We start from the raw sequence: 23,872 nt of genomic DNA, 5'->3' as shown, positions 1-23,872 counted from the left end.
TAAGAACGCGCGAGTGCGGAAAAGGTAAAGAAAAGATGAAAGATGTCAGCCGATGTCAGGAAGATACATTTTTCAGTTTAAATTTGGACTACTCAAACACCACCTTTTTGTTATTTTCTATCATTTATTCCTAGCTAGATCGATTTATCGCCCCCGAAACCCCCCGTATACTAAATTTCATGAAAATCGTTGGAGCCGATCCCGACATTCCAATTATATAATATATCACGTTCACAATCACAAGGGGGGGTTTCCCGCGACTCGCGCAAGGGCGTCTCCTGTGAGACTCGAACCTCGGCTTGGGCCGTCGCGGGGGCGTCAATCGCCTGAAGGGCAGGACGGAAGCTCACTGGAGTGAGCGAAGTGCGAAGTAAAGGTCCTCGCCTTCCCCGGTGAAGGCCGTTTTTAACCCTAATCTGTCTATTGCTACTGCTATTATTATTGGCCGCGCGGGCGGCTTTTAATTTATCGTTTGCTACTGTGATTGGATCATCCGGATCCGTTAGTACGTGTCGGGGCCTCCTGCGAGCCTTTTTAGTCGGGTCAGTCACATACACACGCACACAAGAAATATATATATAGACAGGCGATAAACATTAATGTTGTCGGATATATTTTAATGAAACTGAAATGTTCTACAATGGGAATTCCTTATCTGTATGATATTAACAATTAATCTATGGTACAACAATTTGAAATATCAAATAGAGAAAATGGCGGTGTTGAATTTCCGTAATCAAAAATAATTGGTTCTTCTGAATTGTTTATTATAGCAAGTAAAAAATATTACATGAAAAATACTATTTAATGAAAGAGTCTATATATAGCATGACATATTACCAATGAGTATTAAGTCAATAATAGTGCATTTAAACTCGGCAAACCCGTGAGCATCAGACACATTGTAAACAGATTTTGGGTTATTTAGTGTGATTTATTATAAAAGTTTATTTTCAAAATGATTCGCTATGGTATTATAAGTTCTATATTATTATAATATACAAGTTTCAAGCATTTACTCGTAGATTACGAGCATTCATGGGAAATGTTTTGATAACAAGACATATAGGTATAAAATGGGTGAAAAAGAGGGATTTAATACCCTAGACTTTGAGAAAAAGTTGGCTCAGTTGAAGGATACACAGGAAAGTATCCAGGGACTTTCGTCTTGGTGTTTAAAACAACGAGCGCATCATAAGAAAATTGTATCGAGTTGGTTAAATGTTTTGAAGCGTGTGAAGGTGGAACAGAGATTAGTACTATTTTACTTAGCTAACGACGTTATTCAATATAGTAAAAGAAAGAATTATGATTTCGTTGAAAGTTGGGGCCTTAATTTGCAAAAAGCTACTCCACTTGTCAGGTTGGTACTGTGTTTACTCTATGTAAAGTGAACTATATATTTAGCTTTATAATCTTATGATTATATTTGCCAATTCTGTTGCTACAACAAACAAAACAAAACATTATGAAAGACACTTATTTTATAATTCTGAGTTACTGTGCGCATTTTTTTTTCTACTTATACTTGCATATTTCCGTATAGACTAGGCTTTTATGAAATCTAAAAACATAATAGAAATGTATAAAATATTATTAAATTAATTGATTTGGTTTATTATATCTTATCTTATATGTAATTCAAGCTTTATTTAATCAAAATAACCTTAACAGACTTTAAGCCAACTTTACATTATTTATTTATCTTTAAAGATATAAATTTATTCAACGCCAAGAACTAAGTTGACGATTCTCTTTTACTGACTTCATATTATTCACTATATATATTATACATTATACTATCCACTTATCAACCCATGGTAAATAACAAAAAAAATTGTATTTGATTAAAATAAAATAATAGCATCATAATAGGCTTTTAAATAAGTAAGACTACTATTTGTTAATTTAAATTAGAAAAAAGCAGATGATGGAATGTTTTACTACTAATTTTATGGAAATAACATTCCATCATCCATTTGACATCCGCACTCAACCAGGAATGACCAGAGCAAATGTTTTAATTTCAGAGATGAAAAAGTTCGTCCAAAAATACTGCGCATTTTCAAAATATGGGAGCAAAGATCAGTATATGATGATGAGTTTCTCTCAGACCTCACTGGATTGCTAGTCGCTGGTGCAGTTAAAAAGACAGATGATGATTTTGATTTTCAGGTAAAACTAAAATTGTGCAATGCTAATCTCATCTAAATCTGTGTTTTTTGAAAATCCTTGAACCACCATAATGAGTCTAATGAGACATGGAATAAGGCTATATTGTAGCTAATATTTGATACGTCTAGTAGTCTAAAGTTTCTTCTGAACAAAGATTTTATGAGGTGCATATTAATAAACCATAGAAGTTATTCTCTAAACATTCTTCTATTTTGCCACTCAAATGGAAAACAAACAGGAATAATGCCTCTTAATGAATTGTATTGTATTTAACTGAAATAATAGCAATCAGATATGTTTATCTCCTTATAACTGATTTCAGCCACAACAATTAGTCAATAAAATAAAACAATGTTCAGTCCTTGAGGCAGACACAGATTTGAGACTGAAACATATACATGAGAATACTTTGGATTTCTCAGATACAGATGCACTTTGTGAAAGCCTTAAAGGTTTGGTTAAAATTTATATTATAAAAACAACATCTGACTTGGTTTATGTTAACCATTTTATGATTTATTGATGGCTACATATTTGAATGGTGACAAATATATTAACCAACTACAGTCCGTTCCATACAACCTATATTTTTTGCCTTATAACTTTTGTAAACTGTTTTTTTTTATTTTTGTTTTGTATAACATTATAAAGGATAAATAAATAAATAGTACCAAACATATATTTCTGCAAAGTACATTTAATTGAAATTTACAGAAAGAGGCCAAGAACAAGGGTTGTTTTAATTAATATATTTTATTCTTACAGAGAGATGTTTAAAAGATGATGTAGAAAAGGAACTAAATGAGGGCATCGGTTGTATAGAGAGGTATACACAAGCGTTACAAAGGGAAATAGTTGCTAGAGAGGCCTTATTAGCATTACTCTCTTCAGCGAACCAATATTATTCTACGCAAAGAGGCGAAGTCAAAGTTGTTGCTTATGTAAGTTAAAACTATGTGAACAGTGCCCTTAATAGAGGTAGTAAAAGTAGTATATGTAATTTAACACATTCATATGTTAAATACCTTCAGTAGGATATTAGGCTAGTCCAACCATAAGACTTAGGACCGTATTCTGGAACGTCACTCAAAGTTGATTCAATTTTTTTTTTTCAACCATACCGCCTAGTCTGTCATAGAATTTTTCCATTAATTATATATAAGGTTCATTTATGTCTTTCATAAATAAGTTAAATCAACTTTCAATGGCTGTCAAATATTTTTTTCTACTTGAACTGACATATTAGACAGGGCTTAAGAGGGGTTTCTGACTTGAAATACCTTTTGGAATACGTTAAATTACTTGTCTAAAATTAGGCTAGATTGTAATTCCCAAAAATGAATGCCAATTTTTTACTCAATGAGATGTCTTTTTTATTTTTATCAATCGCTCAAACAGAATCTAGAATCTAAAAATTATTGTATTGATGTCCAAGGTCCATTATCAGTGAAAAGTCTTTAATTTTTATGAATGTGGGTTAATTTTACAAATTTTGTAAATATCCAAAGAAATCTGTATAAATTTATAGTTCGATCTATATATAGTATACATATTTCAGGCATACAAAAGCTTTGGATCGCGAGTTCGTGTGTTAAAAAGGAAGTTGGATGACTTGACGCCTACCCTGCCTTCTTCAATACCATCTCCACCCCTCAGGGATGAGGATGTTCCGTCTCCAGGCCCCGATGAAGACCTGCCTCTGCCTAACATGGGAGATAATGATGGTAATATACATTGAATAAGATCAATGCCGAATGCCAAATCTCATATGCTTAAAAATAGACGAACTTTTGTATTTCTACAGCTAACTTAATACAAATAAAAAAATGTAGCCATAAAATTGTTATGAAAAGGTTTTAAATATACTGTTAAAAAAAAAAAAAAAAACACTATTGAACTTTTCAGAAAAATATTTCATATGAGGAAGGTTTAAAATTCTATTATTATTCTTCTTAAATTGTATGTTCATTAGTAAATATATACAAGGCACCTTTAAATTTTTATTATTTAAGTCACTAGTTTTGAATAGTTAATTGTTTGCCTCATTAGGATATTTTTTCAATTTAATATAAATACAGTGTAAACTCTATATAACGACGCTGAAGGGACTGTGCATTTTATGGCGTTAAAGAGAAGTGACGTTATATGGAGAGAAGAAAAATCAGAATTAGAAAAAGAAAAGTATATTTCAGACTAGTCTTAGTAGTTATGTACACATAAAGATTTTCTCTGACGTCTTTTGCTGCATCAGTAATTTTGTTGTTTTTTTTTTTCTTATTTTATTCATATCTTGTAATATTGAGGCATATTGGTGATAAAGGAAATACTTTTCCAATAATTTAGCTGCTTCCAGGGCTAGGATAATAAAACCACAAAAAATTTTCGAAAAACAAACGAAAAAATGTACACAGCTACGCAGTTTTTATTAATTTTGGCAACTTAAAAGGTACTTTTTATTACTGAATTGTGGTCGTTATTGAGAGTGTGTGTGATGCACACATGACAGACAAGCTAAACCAACCAAAATCAATTAATTTCGACGCTTTGTCGTTAATTCGACTGATGTTACATGGAGTTTACACTGTATAAGAAAATAAGACTCAAATGTGTTGGAAAATATTTATTTTAAAAACAACAGTTAAAGTTTGCTATTTCAGTTATATACACTTTTTATTCTATTTACTCAACAGACACCTTATATTCAACTTAAAAATGACAGACAAACAAAACTAGTTTCTTTATCACAGACTAACAAACAAAACTAAATGAACATTTCTAAAAACAATCACAAATAATCTCATTTAAGAAATATAATTACATGGGTCAACATGAAATTATACTTTGATTGCAAAGCATTAAATTTCGGTAGTTTAGGTCGTAATAAGACGGAAAAAAATATATGGCATGAAAAACTTTGCTTTTGTGCTTAGAAGACTGATTGAACGAAATTTTTAAAAATCTCGGATTGAAATAAAAATGTTTATTATTTTTATTAAGTTTTACTATCAAATTAGCTTACAGAAAAGTGGAATATAACTTAAAAGTGCACACTTTTACTTTTTCTTTTATGTTCATAGCTACTTTCTCTCAATAAACCCCAAATGATGGGCGACTACATCATGTTTTCATTGTATTGGCCTTGATAGCGTTGTTCAAAATTCATGATCACAAAAGCAAACTTTATACCGAAAAAAGGTATTTTCTTCTCGTTTTTGTGCATAACTAACTGGAAAATAATAGTTTAAACTTTAGGACAAAGAACGAAAAATTTTTTTGTAGAGTTGTGTTATTTATTTACATAAATATAATTCCAGTGGCCTACAACATAGACCAAACATTCAATACGACCATGTCTGCCGATGGGTCTCTTTACAACTTGGGACTGTCATCATTTCTCACTTCGGATAATCCTCTCTCAATGTTTGGGGATGAGATTGATCTCACTAATGGTAAATATTAATACATTTGATATATATTGAGTCAATATAGTGTGTTGTATATGTTATTTTATGGTATTAGTAGCCTACTTTTGAGACTATATCAAAATTCATCAAAATCAGTTTGGAGGTCATCAACAATCGCATTTTTTTTTCCAGCCAATAAAATAGAAGTTATAAATACGAGGCCAAGCGATAAACAAGATTTCAGTATAAATGACTTCTTGAAAACCCTGACGCCAGCTGAAAACTCCGCATCGCCAAATGATTCAGGTAAAAAGCTACATTTATATACATACTAGCTGACCTGGCAAACATCGTTTTGCCATGTACTTATATTATTTATGGTTATTGTGCCTAACTCGACATAGATAGGTATAGTGTGTAGGACTTTTTTGTAGATATTTATAAGATCTACAATTACTTAGAACATTTTATGGTTCTATCTTTAATAATAGGCAGGGTACGCAAAATAAGTATCTTTTTTTGTTGATTTTTTTACACCTTGTGTCCAAAATACCCTAATATCTTACGAAACCCTATTTTTGTTCAAAATTAAATATAGCCTATATTACTCGACATAATGTAGCTTTCGAATGGTGAAAGAATTTTTAAAATCGGTCCAGTAGTTTATGAGCCTATTCATTACAATCAAACAAACAAACAAAGTTTTCCTCTTTATAATATTAGTGTAGATAAATATATAGTAAATACTGGCAGACTCGGCCAAGCGTTGCTGTGGCTAAGGTTTTTGTTATATAACCACGTAGTAAACTATTCAAGGGAAACGGTAGGATAACTTATGTAAATGGTTGGTTTAACACAGCGCCATCTGTTAGAATTGTATCAAATAATAAACAAATATTTGCAATAAAAATAATATTGCGGGTAGAAATTGAGATGTAAGCTATCCTATTTTTTAAGTTAGATCAAACTGCACATGGTGTGCTAATTAAATTTAAAATCGGTTAAGTAGTTTAGGAGTCCATTGCGGACAAACAACGTGACATGTAATTTATAATAATTTATAATTTTTAAAACTGGTATTTCAAGTATACCACTCTCATAACGGAGGTCTTGAGTTCGATTCCCGGTTGTGAACCAATGATTGTCTATGTGCTCATTTAAAACTTGTATGGTGAAGGAAATCATCGTCAGGGAACTGGCACAGACCGTTCACCTACTTCCCTATTGATAAAAACGCAAATGATCATGAAATAAAAATCTGAGGCCTGGATCTCACTTCTGTCTTTCCGAGACGCTCAATTTTTTTTTCATGCCTCGTTTCTTTACTAGCCTTTCTTGATAAATATCTGCTATATTTATTATTATTTATTTATTCAGAAGATTCACGTTAAATACAGAAAATATATAACATTGTGAGCCAATTACAAATCTTCACAAATAGTTTTTTTTTTATAAAACAAGAAGGAAAACATTCCAAACATTTTTAGTGTAAAAGAAAAAAAAAAAAAAAAAAGAATTTAATTAGTTGTCAATGAAAGGTTATTAATGCATTTCATTCATCATGGTTGAAATAATTTTTTGTCAAAGCTTTCCTTGCTATCACCACACTCTCAGCGAACATATAAATGTCAATATATATACAAACATATTACCACGTAGCAACATAAGTTTTTATATAAAAATGTATGTAATGTGCAAATGTATATTCCAGTGTCCAAAAGTGAGTCGTTGCCCGGTTTGGACCTTCTGACACCGGATAGCACCGGAATACCGCCTCCACCCACTTCCTTCTACAGCGCTATGGATCCAATCACCATATCCGGTTCGTATAACATATATATCTATCTATCTCTATATGCACTATGTTAATTAAGTATCTGGTTGTTCTCATCTTAAATTATGCTGCTGAATGTTAAATCTATGCCAAATTTCTGAAAAGTAGAGCCTTACTATTATAGCTTTATTTATTATAATTTTGTAAGTCACAGGTCAATTCCGAAAGGAAAAAAAATCTCAATAAGTCAAGTCTTTGAATTTGTTTTTGTTTTTCAATTTATGACGCAACATTAAATATGTGTAATAATCTGTTTTTAAATCACATTATTCCATGAAATATAGAAATGCGGCTTACGTGATTATACGTATTGCCAACTTCAAAAACTTTTTAAATTTCACGGTCATTTTAGTTATATTTAAAAATCTCTATTGACGTTCAGTAATTACTTGTTAGCATTTAAAAATTGAAATGTTTATTATGAAAATTATAATTTGCTTTACAGAGGACGCGGAACACCAATATCTCCCCGAGGCAATAGTGAGTAGACAGTGGACTAATGTATGGGCTGCGCCTGCGCCGATTACGGTTCGTTTTTGGTTTATTTTTATTTATTTATTTATTTTCACTTCGTTGCTAAAGAAATACAAATAACACAAAATATATAAATTACAAGGGATGCAACGGGCGGCCTTATCGCTAACAAGCGATCTCTTCCAGGCAACCCTAGTTAGAATAGAAATAAATAAAAAAATAAAAAATGATGGGTGCAAGAAGTGCAGAAGTTATATAAAAAACAACATTTATTTAGAATATACAAAAAATATGATTATTTATTGTATATTGTTTGAATCGAATTTTAATATTTAATTTAATATAATCACATAAACAAATGTAAAAATAAACTAACTGTTAATTAAATTATCAAGAAAGTGTATTTGCAATATTATACCCAACAGTTTTATCTTTGATTAAGCAATCAAGGATGAAACTTCATGTTCCGTGTCCATTGTAATTCATATTAAAAAACACTGTCAAATTCTAAAAAAAAAAAAAATTGACAACTCTCGAAACAAGATTTAAGACGTTCTAAGACGAATCTAGAATTCGCGTCATTTCAGATTACTTTTGTTTTCATACTTACTTAGTTTTATACGCACATTATAAATTAAATCTCTCACAATTTGTAGAAATAAGTAATCAGTACACAATTAGGAAATTGCGCGTTTATAATTATAATCTCAGAACTCATACAGATTAAAATATGTCGCAGTAAAGTAGTTAAATTAGAGAGTTAGTTGAATCATTAGAAAGTTATTACTTATATTTAATCAAGTTGCTAGCATTGTAATTTATATAGTCATCGAAATCTTTTAACTATCTGTCTGACCGAAAGCCAGAGTGTTGATTAATAATGTAAAACAAGACGACAATTGAATATCGATATTTAATTAGTCTAGAGATTCAATTAACTGTCTAATGATTCAATTAACTCTCTAATTTAACTACTTTACTGCGACATATATACGGAACAACGCTATTTCCCAACTACAGTCAAAATCGATTATCGTCAGTCAGTCTTGTACGATGTGTTGATTTATTGACTTTCATCAATGAAAAGAACTGTTAGCATTCAGTACTGTAAACGCACAAATCAATCTTGCGAATTTTCCAAGCTGCGGAAAATTGTCATTTTCTTGGTATTTTTTGTAGAAATCGTCGTATTCCAGTCTAATAAGTAACTAATGTAATATTTTTTTAATTGGGTTTTTAAAAAATATCTGCCGGATCATTTTTACAGCGGGCTGGTGGTTATCCATATATGGTCTAAAATCTAAACGATGTCGTAACGGTTTTGACTGTAGTTCCAAATACGCCCACGCTATCTGCTCTACTTTTTATTGCTAATTTATTGGTTTTACTAATGTTTGTGCTAAGCGCCTGACGATATTTCTGTTTTATTAATCACAAACAGAAACGTCCAATCTTTTTATATTGTGCCAGTATTTTTAGGAACTGTTAATAAATAAATAATATAATAAATGACTGGAATAATTGATGTATGAATATTCCAGCCCCGCGTTCCAGTGCCGAATGAACGGGCCGTGTTCGAGGAGCCTCCCGCGTCGCCTCCGCCTTCGTTGGTGGCCCCTTTGCCCCTGCCTACGATTGTGGAAACACACCCTACAGTAAGTGAATATAGCACGCACATTTCTTATATATTTAGGGCCTGTTTCACAATGTCCGGATATGTTCCAAATAACCTATTTATTACTTACTATGTAGTATGTACTGTCGTTTTGCCATGTACTTATATAATTTATGGTTATTGTGCCTCACTCGACATAGATAGGTATAGTGTGTCGCGGACTTTTTATCTTTAATAGTTTAGGCAGGGTACGCAATATAAGTAACTTTTTTTGGTTGATTTTTTACACCTTGTGTCCGAAAAACCCTAATATCTTACGGAACCCTATTTTTGTTCAAAATTAAATATTGCCTATATTACTCGTGGATAATGTAGCTTTCGAATGGTGAAAGAATTTTTCAAATCGGTCCAGTAGTTTATGAGCCTATTCATTACAATCAAACAAACAAAGTTTTCCATTTTATAATATTAGTGTAGATTGGTAGGATAAACTGTATTGTTGCGTTTCTACTGTCAGATAGCGCTATTCGTCATAAAACTGGAAGTTCCTTATTCGGTACTTTTATCTTCCGAATAATTTATGTGTTGCATAGCTATTTGGTACTTTATCCATACATTGTGAAACAGACCCTTAAATTATCAAACACCTGGTTTGCCTTAATAGTTGTGTTATTTAATACTTCCCAATTTATGCTTGCTGCTAATTTGGTACTTGTTGTATTTTTTCTACTTCCTGTACACTATAATTGCTGAACAATTTATTCTTCTATGTAGTGTCTCTTTAATCCTTTATTATATTACCTTTATTATTATATCCACTAATACTTTCACATTATACAGCTCTATATGTTGCAAAATACTAGTATAGTTAAATTCGCAATAAATCTGTCATTGTAAATATCTATCTATCATATAGAAGATATATACATAGAAGATGAACCATCTTCATACTTTAATTGTCAAAATTGTTGAGTAGAAATTTATAATCGATTTCAGGAAAGTTCAGCGCGTGACGTGGATCACAGAGGCATACTACCACCGCCCCCACCGCCGCCATCTCTGCCTATGCTTGGGGGTAAGTATACGTCATTAGAATAATTGATCTTTCTATACAAATTTCTTATTTCGTATCACCATCTATTGAGATTAAGAAGACCATATATAAAAACAAATTCTCCATATTTAAGTAAAAAATATGAATGTCATATGTGAAACATAGAAAATTTTAATGAAAATATAAGTTAGGAAAGATTAATGAAAATATAAGTAAGGAAAGACTAATGTAAATATAAGTTGAGAAAGAATTATGTGAAAATAAGTTAAGAAAGATTAGCTAATATAAATATAAGCTATGAAAATTTAATGAAAATATAAGTTAGGAAAGATTAATGTAAATATACGTTGAGAAAGATTAATATAAGTTTGAAAATATTAATGTATGTAAATATAAGTTAGGTAAGTATGAATGTATATATAACTGAAAAGATTAAGGTATACATAACTCAGATTAGATGAATGAAAAGCTATCGGTTTTTTGGTAATTGAATAAAAATATCTTTAAATGCTGTAATGTATAACTTAAGTTAAAAAAATTCCTATGCATGCTGTATATAACCGATAAGTAGCACCGTAATTGATATATATAATTAAATAACAGAATTTTATTCGTGATTTGCTACTTATAAAAATATTGGGCCACTTGTTTATGATTTCTCTTATTTTAGCTGGCACAATTATGTTTTGTGATTATAAAATCTATGTATCAAAGTATCTTAGTTATGCACACGGCGTACCCAGGTTCGATTCCCAGCGGATTGTTTTGTTGGCATCGGTGATTTCGGATTTGAACATTTAAACGCAAATATTTAATGAGTTTTTCAACAGGTATAGAAGACGTGGACCACAGAATGATGATGCCGAGCTTGCCTTTGACTCCAATCACTCCCCCCGCAATAAGGCAACCCCTCTCACAAGGTACTTAAAATTTTTTTATTACGAATTAGGACTGATTTCTGATATTACACAAGGTAATCGAGCATGAGGCTCACCTGAATTATCACATTGCCAGAAGATTCGCAAATGCGTTAGCGGCCTTTAAATAAATAGAATAAAGCATAATTTCCTGCGTATGGTCAGATTCAATATAAATAGGGAAACGGTATTTATAAAAGGGTCTGAACCTTTTTTTTTATAGAACAGGGGGCAAACGGGCAGGAGGCTCACCTGATGTTAAGTGATACCGCGCCCATGGACACTCTCAATGTCAGAGGGCTCGCGAGTGCGTTGCTGGCCTTTTAAGAATTGGTACGCTCTTTTCTTGAAGGACCCTAAGTCGAATTGGTTTTCAATACAGTAATCCCCTCCCCCATAACGTGTTTTCCTTTCTTATAAGGCGATCCGTGTCTCATATAACGCGGTCTTTCTCCCCTATAACGCGTAGACCTTTGCACCTGTAAATTAAATTCATGTTCCTATTTGTTATAATATTCTGGAAAACTATTTGAAGAGAATACTCCTGCAACGCGATTGCCTATAACGCGATCCGGGTCTACAGCGTTATAGGGGGGGGGGGGGGGGGCATTACTGTATTACGATTATAAGGTTTGATATTGTTACATCACGGAAAATATTTTAATAATCTACCGGAACTTTTGACATTAGCTGTTAATGTATGTATATTTCAGATGTGGACCACAGAAATTTAATATCTCTGACACATCAACCGCCCAGACCACACAATGCGGTAGCTGATCAGGTATGATTAATTATTTATTTTAACTTTGCTTCTGTATGTCTGAAATATAGTCGTGTAATTGAAATAGTAAAAAGGAATTGAAATAAAAAAAAATTGGCGGCCTTATGGCTTTCGAGCGATCTTTCCAGGCAATATCCGATTATTATAATTTATTTTAATCAGTTCAGTACCATCGGAACCCCTGACAACTAATACACAATTTGTTAGACATTACTTATATACGGTTAAAATATGCACGAAAAATAAAGGGGCCGTTTAAGTATTACCTAAACCCTCCCCCTATATTCTTGTCAGTAAATGAGAAGCTCACTTTCAAGCATAGACAATGTGTTAGAAAATGTGTACAAAAGTAAATAATTACTGTTGACGTAATCACCAAATAAGAACCCCCCCCCCTTATAGTGCTTACGTAATACTTGAACGGCCCCAAATATAAAAAGGCACATACAATTATGATTATTATCACATACGATTATAAATTTGTCTTTACAGTTAATATAAATGTAAATTGCAGGATTACCGGGTACCACCACCGATGGTACCTCCTCCGGACATCGTCGAAAGTGTTGATATGGACCTCTCGGAAGATGAAGAACAACGTAAGTTTATATCTTGAAATAGGGATATACATACGGGGGAAGCTATAACTCAAATGTCAACAAATGTCAAATGACAATGCCAATGTCTAATGGCAATGCCAATGGCAATGTCAATGTCAAATGGCAATGTCAAATGTCAAAGTCATATGTCGAATGTCAATTGCATTAAAAAAAACTTGGCAATTAAAAAGAGCGTTCTCTTGCGTTCTACGCCCTTGATTTGAGAACTTTCAGTAAATGTAAAATTAGAAGCATTCAATGTATTTGTTTTTAGACGTTCATAAATGTACATTGTGTTACATGAATAAATGATTTTTGATTTGATTAATCGTGTTACATAGTTTTTTTCTAACAAAGGCGAGATTTCTAAATCTAATTACATATTAATGAAGTACACTGTACTACTGATTCTATATATATGTATTATCAATACTTGGTAGCAAAATATTGTTCGAGCTAAAAAGTACATAAGATACCGCGTATTTATTTCAGCGGTAGGAAATAGAAATTACTTAGAAGACTTTCTACGGATTTAGACTTTCCTCCAGTTATAGAGATTCTACTATACTTATATTATCTTCTACTTTTCTACTTACTTACTTACTTACTTAGACTAGAAGATAGACTAAACTTTTTCTAGTTTTCGGGTTTAAATTTGTTGTTAAACAAATATGCAAGTACATTATAAAAACATTGTAATTAAAAGGTTTCAACAAAAATATGGAAAATAAATTTTTTTTTTGCTATTTTTAGATTCAAGTTCATTGTTTTAATTATAAAAAAACCTCATCAAGGGATGATGGTATCCAACTATGAATATGCATTAAAACTAAAAATTAATACAAGATATATAATATCGCATTGTTAGTTACTCAATATATAATATTTCTAATATACTAGAGACAAGATAGTAATTTATTTAGAAATTATATGTAGATTTCTTTTTATATAATATCTAATTTATCGCTAATTCTAATGTTCTTATACTAATGTAGAATTAACTTACATTTTTAGAAGGTGGGTACCAGAATCAAAACCAAATCGAGCATAGAAGAAATAGCTTCAACAACAACAAAGTCCTCGTTGGCGGTGAAGATAAACGCGCAGACAAACACACAAACCATCAAGACAGCCATTCCGCACCCATCTTACCACCCCTACCCAATCCCTTCGAAAACATGCCCCCAAATCTCAAATTCACAATTCCCCCAGAATTCCCTGATCCAAACATGCAAAAATTTCCCAATTACCCGGACAAAGGCAATCCGTTCGAATTCGATAATCCGAAATTCCAACCTAAAAATTTCCCCGACTCCCCTCTGCCCCATATGCAGAACTCCCCCAATTTCGAAAGACCCCAACCGCCCTACGAACCCAATTTCGCGGAAGACGAAGTGGAGATGTTCGAAGATCACGATCAGGATTTCGGTAAAAGTGATTGGAACCGGCAAAGGTACCCCCGAAACTGGGCCCCGCGGACTAACTTTAGGCCGCCGGGGCAATTCGGGCCCCAGTTTTGGCCCCGTAACGGACCCAGGCCCAACGGGCCCAGATGGATGGGACCCAGGCGTTTTTGGTGATGTGTAAATAGTTTGTGTATCACGGTGTTTTAATAAAGCTAATTAATAGACTATAGATTTATGTTGCGATGTTCCCATTTTAAAATATGATTGAACATAATCTGTGTCAAATTGTCAATCATGATATTATAGTCTGTGAGCATTCGCTAGATGACGTCACACATTGTATTCGTTTAAGATAAAAAATAAAAAAATATTCAAAATATACAATTATGTTGGTTATTTTTATGTATTTTACAATTTTGTAGCCTAGTTTGGTGTTTATTCCTAATATTTTTGCTATTTTAATCAAGTCCATTCAAGTATTACATAAGCTCTATAGGGGAAGGAGGGTCTTTACGTCTTACGTCAACAATAATCTTTTTACATATTACCCATACATTGTCTATGCTTGAAAACTTCAACGCATATCATTTTCGAGGATTCCTACTAATAATAATAATAGTATGTTCTATTATTTTTTAGAGCTTGACTTTTGCTGACGTGTGTGTGGTGGTGGGGGGGGGGGGGGGGGAAAAAATGTAGTAAATTTGCTTACGTAATACTTTAATGGCCTCTAAACAAAAATAGTCGAATTTCAAATTCGTTTCAGTTTAATTTTAACAATTAAATTTAATTTGTAAAAGTTGTCATTTTTAAGATATATAAATTTTTTTTAATTACTTGCCTGAAATGAGCTATTTATTCACAATACAAAATAAAAACATGATTTATTCTGTTTAAAAATTTGTTCTAGTTTCATTAAACTTGTAAGTAAACAATCAAAATACCGCGATACACATACTAATATTAACACTAGTTTGTTTCATAGCATACAGTAGCGAAAATAAATGTTTGTGTCAAGAATGTACAAATTTTTAGCCCCTGTATTTGTAAGATATTCCGTCCATTTTGAAATTTTCATTAGAATAATACGAATTTCAAAAAATATTTAAGAAAATAAAAAAGGATTCTATAATTTTCACTTCCTTGATTAGGGAACTGAACATTCGAAATAAATTTAGGAAAACTGTCTTGGGTCTTAATTTAAATAGCCTGCTTTAGCTAACAGTCCCATACAATAATTACCGGCTGCTGGAATAGCGTCTATGTTTGTCTATATCCAAAACGCATTGGATTTTGACATGCGGCCTTAGCAAATTCTAACAACCCTTATATACATTAATCAAAACCGTGACAAATATTTTTTTTGGATTTATTCTCGGCAAATTTAGGGATTACTTTCAATATTAAATAAAGCTTCAGATAAAATAAGTCTTTATTGAAAGTGTTAGATTTTTAAGTGGAAGTGAGGCAAAATATGACGCTGCTATATAAATTAATATTTTTTTATTACGGTTACTGGTATTATTATAATCGGGTACAAGAGCGCAGGGCCCGTATTTGCTACTCTTGCCACGTATGAATACATTAATAAACAACCTTTTCAATAGTATTCAGATACAATTCATGAATTCAAATCAAAAGTTGTTTGTTGCGATTGCGTTCCGAAGTTCACGGAAATTATATTAAAACTAATAATTAATATCGCTATTTTTTCTTTAATTGCTTCTGACCCTAAAGATACAGTCATAGTCATTCGTTGAATGACTGAATATCAGTCACACAGTTAAATACTCTGTCTAATCCAATACGTTTCTGACAGTGAAACAACATAACTGGTTACAGTTATTAATTTTACAAAAATATATACAAAATACAGTACGCATTTTCCTTTGAAACATTCCGAGGCAGTGGTACCATTAAAACTAATATATCGCTTCGTCTCTTTCTACCAAATTGTGTTCCCTGCGATAGTAAGAGACAGATATACTTTTGTTAAAACGCTATTGAGTTTAATTGACTGATGTTCGTACGTGGCGGTAAGCGTTGGGTTGGGGTTTAGAAGTTACACGTTTATTATTGTTTTAAATACTAATATTTTGATATTCGGCCGAACTTTATGAAAATCACGAGATCATTTGAGCTTGATATATATGTCGCCGTAAGATTGTAAACATCGTTATATTACAATCTATCCAGTAAGATTGTAAACTATCGATAGATTGTGAACCGTATCATTATGATTGCAATTTAACGCATTATTTTTCGCATCTATCGATGGGCAGCGGTCAAATTGTGAACCGGCGTAGGACGGAATGCAACTCGCGCTCTGATTGGTTGAACGGTATGTGCCCCCGCCACCCCGGCCACACGTCATATTTGTTTGTTATTTCTATTTTTATAATTTGTGCTTAAAGACACAATAATTGATGATTTTTTTGAAATTTTTAATTAGAATCTGTGTTTGTAGAATAAATATTTCGTTACAATTTGTTTCTAACATATGTCAGGATTTCTAATTTCCTATTAAATAATATATTTATTTTATTTAAGTGACACGTCTATTTCATTTCTTAATGAAATGAGACCGACCAATCAGGAAGAACTTGCAGACTGTTGACAATTTGACGCGGGACATATTGTAATTTAACGGTATCACTTCGGTAGATTACAATATAGCGAAAAATGATGCGTTAAATTGCAATCATAATGATACGGTTCACAATCTATCGATAGTTTACAACCTCACTAGATAGATTGTAATATAACGATGTTTACAATCTTACGGTGACATATACATTAGCCTCAGATAGAGACAAATATTTTTACTATATTCGAAAATATATTTGTTCGTCTAACATTTTCGTAGTCTTATTAGAATTAAAGTATATACAGTGTTCTAACACTTGAATACATTTAATAATAAATATTTGATTGATTTTATCATTGGCCAAATTATTTACCTAGTCTACTAATAAGACACTTTAAAATAACAGTATTGAAGGTCTATTATTGGTACTTCCAAGTATGGAGTGTTACATTTATCCCTCCCACCATATGTATTATGAGACATTTAACCATTGTAGAGTTATCATTTTTTTAGGTCTTTTTCTAATTAAAACTAAATGTATAAAAGAGATTAGGTACAACATTGGTTATTTATCATTATTAAAACAACAATTATTGTTTCGTTATTATTATTCATTAAAATGCCTCAAAAACAAAAAAAAGAACCTTAAGAAACTTGATTTGTGATTATTTTAAATACATCATAACTCTAGAACAAAGCATACCAACTAAGAACTTATTTCAAAAAATCTATAAAGCATGCAGGCGGAAATTAGTATAAATACTAATTTCCACCGGCATGCTTTAATAATTATAATAATAATAAAAATTTATTTGCAAGAAAGTGGTTCATTTATAACGATCAATTTTAAAAATCCACACGATCAGCCACACAAATATAGACAATAGACATGCAAATAATACATTTGTTTTCATCAAGTCATATAATAAGAAAATCAGTCATAATAATAAGTCAATTTGTAAATAACTGTAAATCAATTACAAAAAAATAATAAATTAAATTATCTTTAAAACTTCCATAAAATGAATGAATAATGTAAATAAACCAGAACAAAAATAAAATTTAAAACTAGTAACAGTTTAGTAGCAACTACAAGTAACAATTAATAATAATTCTTATAAACTAAACATCTTTGAAATTTCATTAAATGAAATGATAATTTAATAAATCATAGAAATTTATAATCAAATTTAGAACCAGTAACAGTTTAGTAGAAATAACAAGTAACAATCAGTAATAAGTAATATTAAAGACGTTTGATTATTTAGTCTTATTAAAGTTCTTGCTCAAAGTGACTTCATATTGCTTACGTAAAGTATAAAAAAAGCATTTTTTTTTCTCAGTTGTGACTTACCAAAGTAGTAATTTTTTTGTCCTACATTTTTTGTTATGGACGGGTGTATATTGTTTTAATATTAATAATTAACCACTGTTTAATCGTTTATTAATCACAAGAATCAGTTATTATTATGACTTTTGCATTATGAAAAATCTTAAAAACATGGTAACTGAAAAATGGTTCACATTTGCATTATTCATATGGGGGTAAAATCCTTACGACAATACGTCGAATTACCAATAACCCTGTATTATATAGTCATTTAAATATTAAGTATTTTTTATGTAATATCTTATAAACCTTCTAAATTCTGAAAAGGCAGCTTCTTCAATGAATTACTTATCAAATACCAAATTTCAGCGAGTAGGTATAATTTATTAAATACAATTTTAATATTTTAGTACCGAAACAAGATTTTAAAATAATATATTTAAACTGAGAATTATTATTAAAACGTAGATTCTAGAAAGTTACAATGTGTGACATTATTTAAAAAAAAATAACGTCAAAATTAAGATTAATTGGTTGTCAAAGAGAGACTGAATAACACTCGAAACGTCGAGTTATGTAAATAAAGTAGATAATAAATCGCGTTTTTACTCGTTAAATAATCTAACATGTCACAGTAAAGTATTAAACCAAAGATAATTAGGTAATTATTGGATATAACAGTTTATTTGAGATTGCTATGGACGAGACAATAGACTTTACGAACTATGCTAAGAATTTACCATCAAATTAAATATTGTATATCTTTACTTAGAAAATGCGCTTTCTACTCGTATAATACTTTCATAAATATAATATTTATTATTTAGCCATGGCTATATGTTAGTATGTTTTTGAAGTTATAGTTCTTTCGGTGTAATAAGTAAAAATTATTAGAGTAAATGTTTACGAGGCGCGCGCACTCCACAAAAAAATCCCGACACCCAGAATATAGTTAACATTTTATTTTTTTCTATCGTTAGTGTCGTTTTTTTCTTAGAATAAGGCGAAAAATAAAACTATTGAAAAGATTTATATCTTGTTACGCCAAAGAAGTATCACTTTTAACGTGTTCGTAATACGAACGTTTTGTTTCTTAATTTATATAGCCACTTTGTTGCTATACTTTTTCAATCGTGTTTTTTATACCATGGAGTGGGACAAACATTATTTTTATAATTTAACAATATATCAGTGCTTCCCAAATGTTTGTAAATTCTCACTATAGGAAGCTTGACGTGACGTATGCATTTAATTTGTTTTAATTATGTATTCATTAATTGCCTCAGTTAGTCGAGGAACTTGACGTATAAACAAAATTGTCAGACTCATAATAAATGATCTCGGAAATTATATTTTACCCAAAATGTCAAATTGGTTGATAAAACATGAATTTGCAAGCTTCAGTGCTTCCATTTTAAAGTGTTAACAATGTGCAGGGTTGTGAGTACAAAAAGTTTAGGCAATTTGAATCTGATTTTTAAGGATATTAAATTCCACATAAATTATTTACTTACTCGAAATTTAGTAATTGTACATAAGGTCTTTCTATGTCATGAAAACGAAGTGTTTTTGTTTATTGAAACCAATAACGTTTTATAACATTCAGATTTTTTTAATCTCTTTTCCAAATAGAAGCTTAGGAAATGTACGTTCTAAAATAAATAATGTAATCGCACGTTCTCTGTATTCTTAGTATAATCGTGTAAATTAATAGGCGTGATGTGAATTTTGCAAGGAGTGTGACGGTTTCACGATTTAGCAAAAAAGTAAAAAATCTTAATGTCTTTATTGCCGATTACTTATTGTTCGGCCGTGTATATCGGTTTTAAAATATTTATCAAAAATTGATTAAAAAAATCGTCAGAATTCACTTCACGCGTATTCATTTACGTGATACATACTATGCCAGACAATTGAATTTCATTTAATTATATCGTAAATTGTAACTTTATATATATTGACCTTAATGTCGTCAGTCAGAAGTTCATTCTTCGTAGTAGACATGTTTCGTAATAATGGACGAAAAAAGTAAGTCTGTATTGCCAACTTGCCTTAATGCTATATTGGGGTAAGTTCATTAAAATAATAAATTTGCGTAATCTGTTATATAATTTCCTTTTTTTTATGAACATGAACACAAAATTACTCTGAGTGCTCAAATCAACACACACAGTCAATATATATTATGGATCACAATAATATAGATTTTATGTCAATATGCTTAATATTTATTTCGTAAATTCATCTGAAACTGTTAATATCTATTGATGACATCTTAATCGCCTCCATTGTTTCTTTCACAGCGCTCTTTATCTGTAAGATCTGTAAATAGTATGTACATAATGTAAATAGTGTAAATATTTAGTTTTTAATAAAACCAGCAATAATTAATTTCTAAATAAATTTGAATTTTGTGAAAATGTGTTTTATTTAGACTTGTAAACACCATCTGTGTAAGTCTCGTACCGCTTCCCGCCTCCTTCCCGACTTAAAATATCGACGAAGTCGTAACATTTTGTAGGAAGTAAAAAGGTTGGCTGCGTTATTTCTAAAGAGAACAAAATTCAAAAGGAACTTGTTGTTCATGAACAGCCGTTTGTATTTTTTAGAGAGAAATAATGCTGAAATATACGTACTGTATTTTATACTGTATTAAAACTACATACCAGGATATAAATGAAATCGTTTATTTGCTATGATAGTGGTGCAATTAGACACATTAATAATAAAAATCCTCACAATCCGCCATACATAAATAGGCATGCAAATGTCATTAATTGTGTATTGTCATATAATACAAACATTAACATAATGTCATAATAATATATATAAATCAAAATCGAGTACATATAAAGTGGAATGTATTCACAAGAAAATAGATGGTATCCAAACTCGATGCAAACCCTTTACTTTCCAATTCCAAACCCTTAAAGAACGGCAAGAACAACTGGCTACACCCCGAAATAAAATATTATGTAGAAATACGAAACAAATATAAAAATAATATGTCCTCAAAAAGCTAACTTTTCCAACGTATTTATGCCAAAGTCCAAAGGTTTCGATGGACACATACAGCATTAGGGAAATTGTCAAGACAACAAATCTCACAATACTACTCTAACACACGCATTTATGAATAAATAAAGAATAAGACATATAATAGTATAATTATACATAATAAGTATAATAACTTAATAACGTAATGGCAATATCATGCCGAATTTTTTGGTAAACACACACCGATCACACCACATCATACACAAAGCTAACATATAAGCCGACATATAAGTAACCCAAAAAACCCAATTTTCAATAATTCCTTTTCATTTTCTGAAGTCATTCATCTTTAATCACTTTTTTGGTAAAAAAAAATCACAATCCATTCAATTCTTAATACATTCACTAATAATCTTAAGCAACATCTCCCAAACCTCACTATTGCTGAAACCGAATGAATTCTTGTGCAACAGTAGTTTAATTATATAATTTTAAGTAGAATTTATTACGTCAAGTACTTAAAAACATAATTTTTGTCGTCAAGAGACTAGCTGGCCCAAGCCCTGGGTAGTGCACTTACTCTTTTAAATATATGTACATTATGTTTTATTATGAGTGATAAAGTTTCTCAAGTTATACTAATTCTTTGGGCGCGTTAGGGAAAATTTTAGTTTTATTTATTGTTAGTGTCGTTTTTCTACAAAAATTCTTAAAAATAATATTTAACTTCTTACTCGTGTACATAAGTACTCACACGTTTTTTTATTTCTTTTTCTTTTTGTTGTCCATATCACACTGTTGTTTTTATCAAAACCAATGGTTTTTACTTAACAGACTATATATTATATACTCGTAAAATACTCTCACACTTACACAGTACTGACACACAACATCAACACAACCACTTACCTTGCTTTATTATCATAGAACTTATTTAGATTTATCATAGAACTGTCGATCCACACCAGAAGAGACTTACATACCATTATAGGCTATCACGGATTCACAAGTTTTCCCACCCATGAAGGAGCAACACGCCGTCTTAATAAATTCCACTCATTCATACATTGTAGTCTGCTTTATTTAGAATTTAGATTCAGTAGTTGCGGATCGCCTGTGGTATTTTTGTCATAACCCGGTCTCAAATAATCTCTCTAAAACCCAATCCTGGATCAAATTCCAGGTTATTGCCACAGAATTAGAGAGTAGAGAGAGAGTACCAACTGGCAGGGCCTCTATGGTATCCCAGTTATAATTAATAGTGCAGTAGATTTATGATAAGCTGATAAAGGCATTTTCTTAACACATTAGCATACAAACAGTTCGCTACCTCAGACAGAACATTTCTATAAATAAAACAACTTTCTTACAAATTCTGCCTTTAGAAACAATAGGTCCTTTTCTTGAAGGACTCTTTTTGATAAGTCTTGTTTAGTTACATCTATAATACTTTAATCAGTGTCGAAACCATGATGATGAATCGTACGAATTTTTTTTTTAAATTTAAGATAAATAAGAACTTTACCAAAGACATACATAATCTACTCGTGCAAGTGTGTGTCTGAAAACTAAGTTTTGCCAGTGAAAACCGACCCAACTAATGAAACAAGTAAAATGAGGAGTCTTTTCAAAATTCTACACACTGGCTACACTTACCAGCGTCTGTTGCCAACCAACTATGGTTTAAGATATTGATGTCGCAGCCAACTTGCTTAGTTTGCCGTTTAATTAACTGCTTAGCCGTTTAACTAATGGCATGAAAGGTGTTCAACCAGTTGATTTAACGGCTAGGCAAACGACTTGAATCGATGACGTTTAATTACTTGCCTAGCCTGTTAACTAAAATTCAGCTAGCGTCAAAACTCTTCGATCTGCCAATATGACGTCAAAAGAAAACTTTCACGTTGTTTTCCATGAAAAACATATTGAGGTTTAAAATTCTACCTGCGGACGTGGGTTCGATGGTCATCGTGACTCTATTGTGGTACATAGTTTCTAGAGGATTACGTTGAACAATTAAGTCGTCCTTGTGTTGATTACAAACATAATTTGTTTGTTTCTTAAAAACTTAAACTGCAGACAGCCAAAAGTTATTCCTTTAAATACTTAATTATTTAGCATATCGATCGTACCTATTCCGTTATTTACCTCTCCCTGTACCTGTAAGTACGAGCTAGACAGACAGATAAATATGATTTTTAACCCGAAGCCTCATTTTATAATGCGTCGATTATGGCAACTTTATTTTTTTCTACTCTCTAGTAGTAGAAGTGTTTCGGCGCTTCGTGAATACGAAAATAAGTATTAAAGGCAAATCTTAAATTATAGAAATGGAAAATCTATGCGTTGTTAGCGGAGCTAATTATTACGATACAGAATTGTTTACAGCCCCCTGTAACACGCAGTAATTTCTTTATGTACCCCCTAGACCCCCTCCTCTTTTCTCTCCCTACTCTAAAAGTCGCTATTATATGGAATAATTACTGGAAAGTCGCTAAAATACCTTTGTCATTGTGTTAGCTGCGTTCATATGATTTAAAAGAATGCTGCGTATCGAGTTCCAAATCCCCCCCCACCCCTCACGTTCGTTACGTTACGTAACGCTCCATAATATAACTATGTATTAGTATGGACGTACCAGACAAAATTATCGAAGTTTAACGTAAGTGAAGGATTATTAAAGGAAACACAGGTAT

The 23,872-nt window shown here is 31.4% G+C and overlaps 1 protein-coding gene across 2 annotated transcripts; it reads left to right on the top strand.

Moving 5' to 3' along the window:
• Positions 1-642: 642 nt before the first annotated feature.
• On the top strand, positions 643-14,942 carry LOC110995547 (regulation of nuclear pre-mRNA domain-containing protein 2). Of its 2 annotated transcripts, XM_022262754.2 has the most exons (15): positions 646-1,363; positions 2,031-2,175; positions 2,498-2,627; positions 2,941-3,116; positions 3,734-3,899; positions 5,490-5,624; positions 5,772-5,885; positions 7,291-7,401; positions 7,859-7,941; positions 9,429-9,542; positions 10,499-10,577; positions 11,387-11,476; positions 12,187-12,257; positions 12,772-12,856; positions 13,871-14,942. In XM_022262754.2, exons 1-15 carry the CDS (start codon positions 1,077-1,079, stop codon positions 14,434-14,436), a joined length of 2,352 nt encoding a protein of 783 aa, XP_022118446.2. In that variant the 5' UTR covers positions 646-1,076; the 3' UTR covers positions 14,437-14,942. The 2 variants fall into 2 exon arrangements, with proteins under 2 accessions (XP_022118447.2, XP_022118446.2); XM_022262755.2 differs by lacking the exon at positions 5,772-5,885 and having other exon boundaries at positions 643-1,363.
• The last annotated feature ends 8,930 nt before the right edge of the window (positions 14,943-23,872 follow it).

The sequence above is a fragment of the Pieris rapae genome, chromosome 18 (assembly GCF_905147795.1).
Source record: "Pieris rapae chromosome 18, ilPieRapa1.1, whole genome shotgun sequence".
NCBI classification, from domain to species: domain Eukaryota; kingdom Metazoa; phylum Arthropoda; class Insecta; order Lepidoptera; family Pieridae; genus Pieris; species Pieris rapae.
This window is presented reverse-complemented; position numbering and strand designations above follow the sequence as displayed.

Excerpts from the sequence above, each read along its gene's own strand:
- LOC110995547 (XM_022262754.2), top strand. The coding sequence starts at position 1,077 with ATGGGTGAAAAAGAGGGATTTAATACCCTAGACTTTGAGAAAAAGTTG. Across the intron at positions 1,364-2,030 it reads AAAGCTACTCCACTTGTCAG|AGATGAAAAAGTTCGTCCAA; the intron begins GTTGGTACTGTG and ends TTTTAATTTCAG. Across the intron at positions 2,176-2,497 it reads ATGATGATTTTGATTTTCAG|CCACAACAATTAGTCAATAA; the intron begins GTAAAACTAAAA and ends AACTGATTTCAG.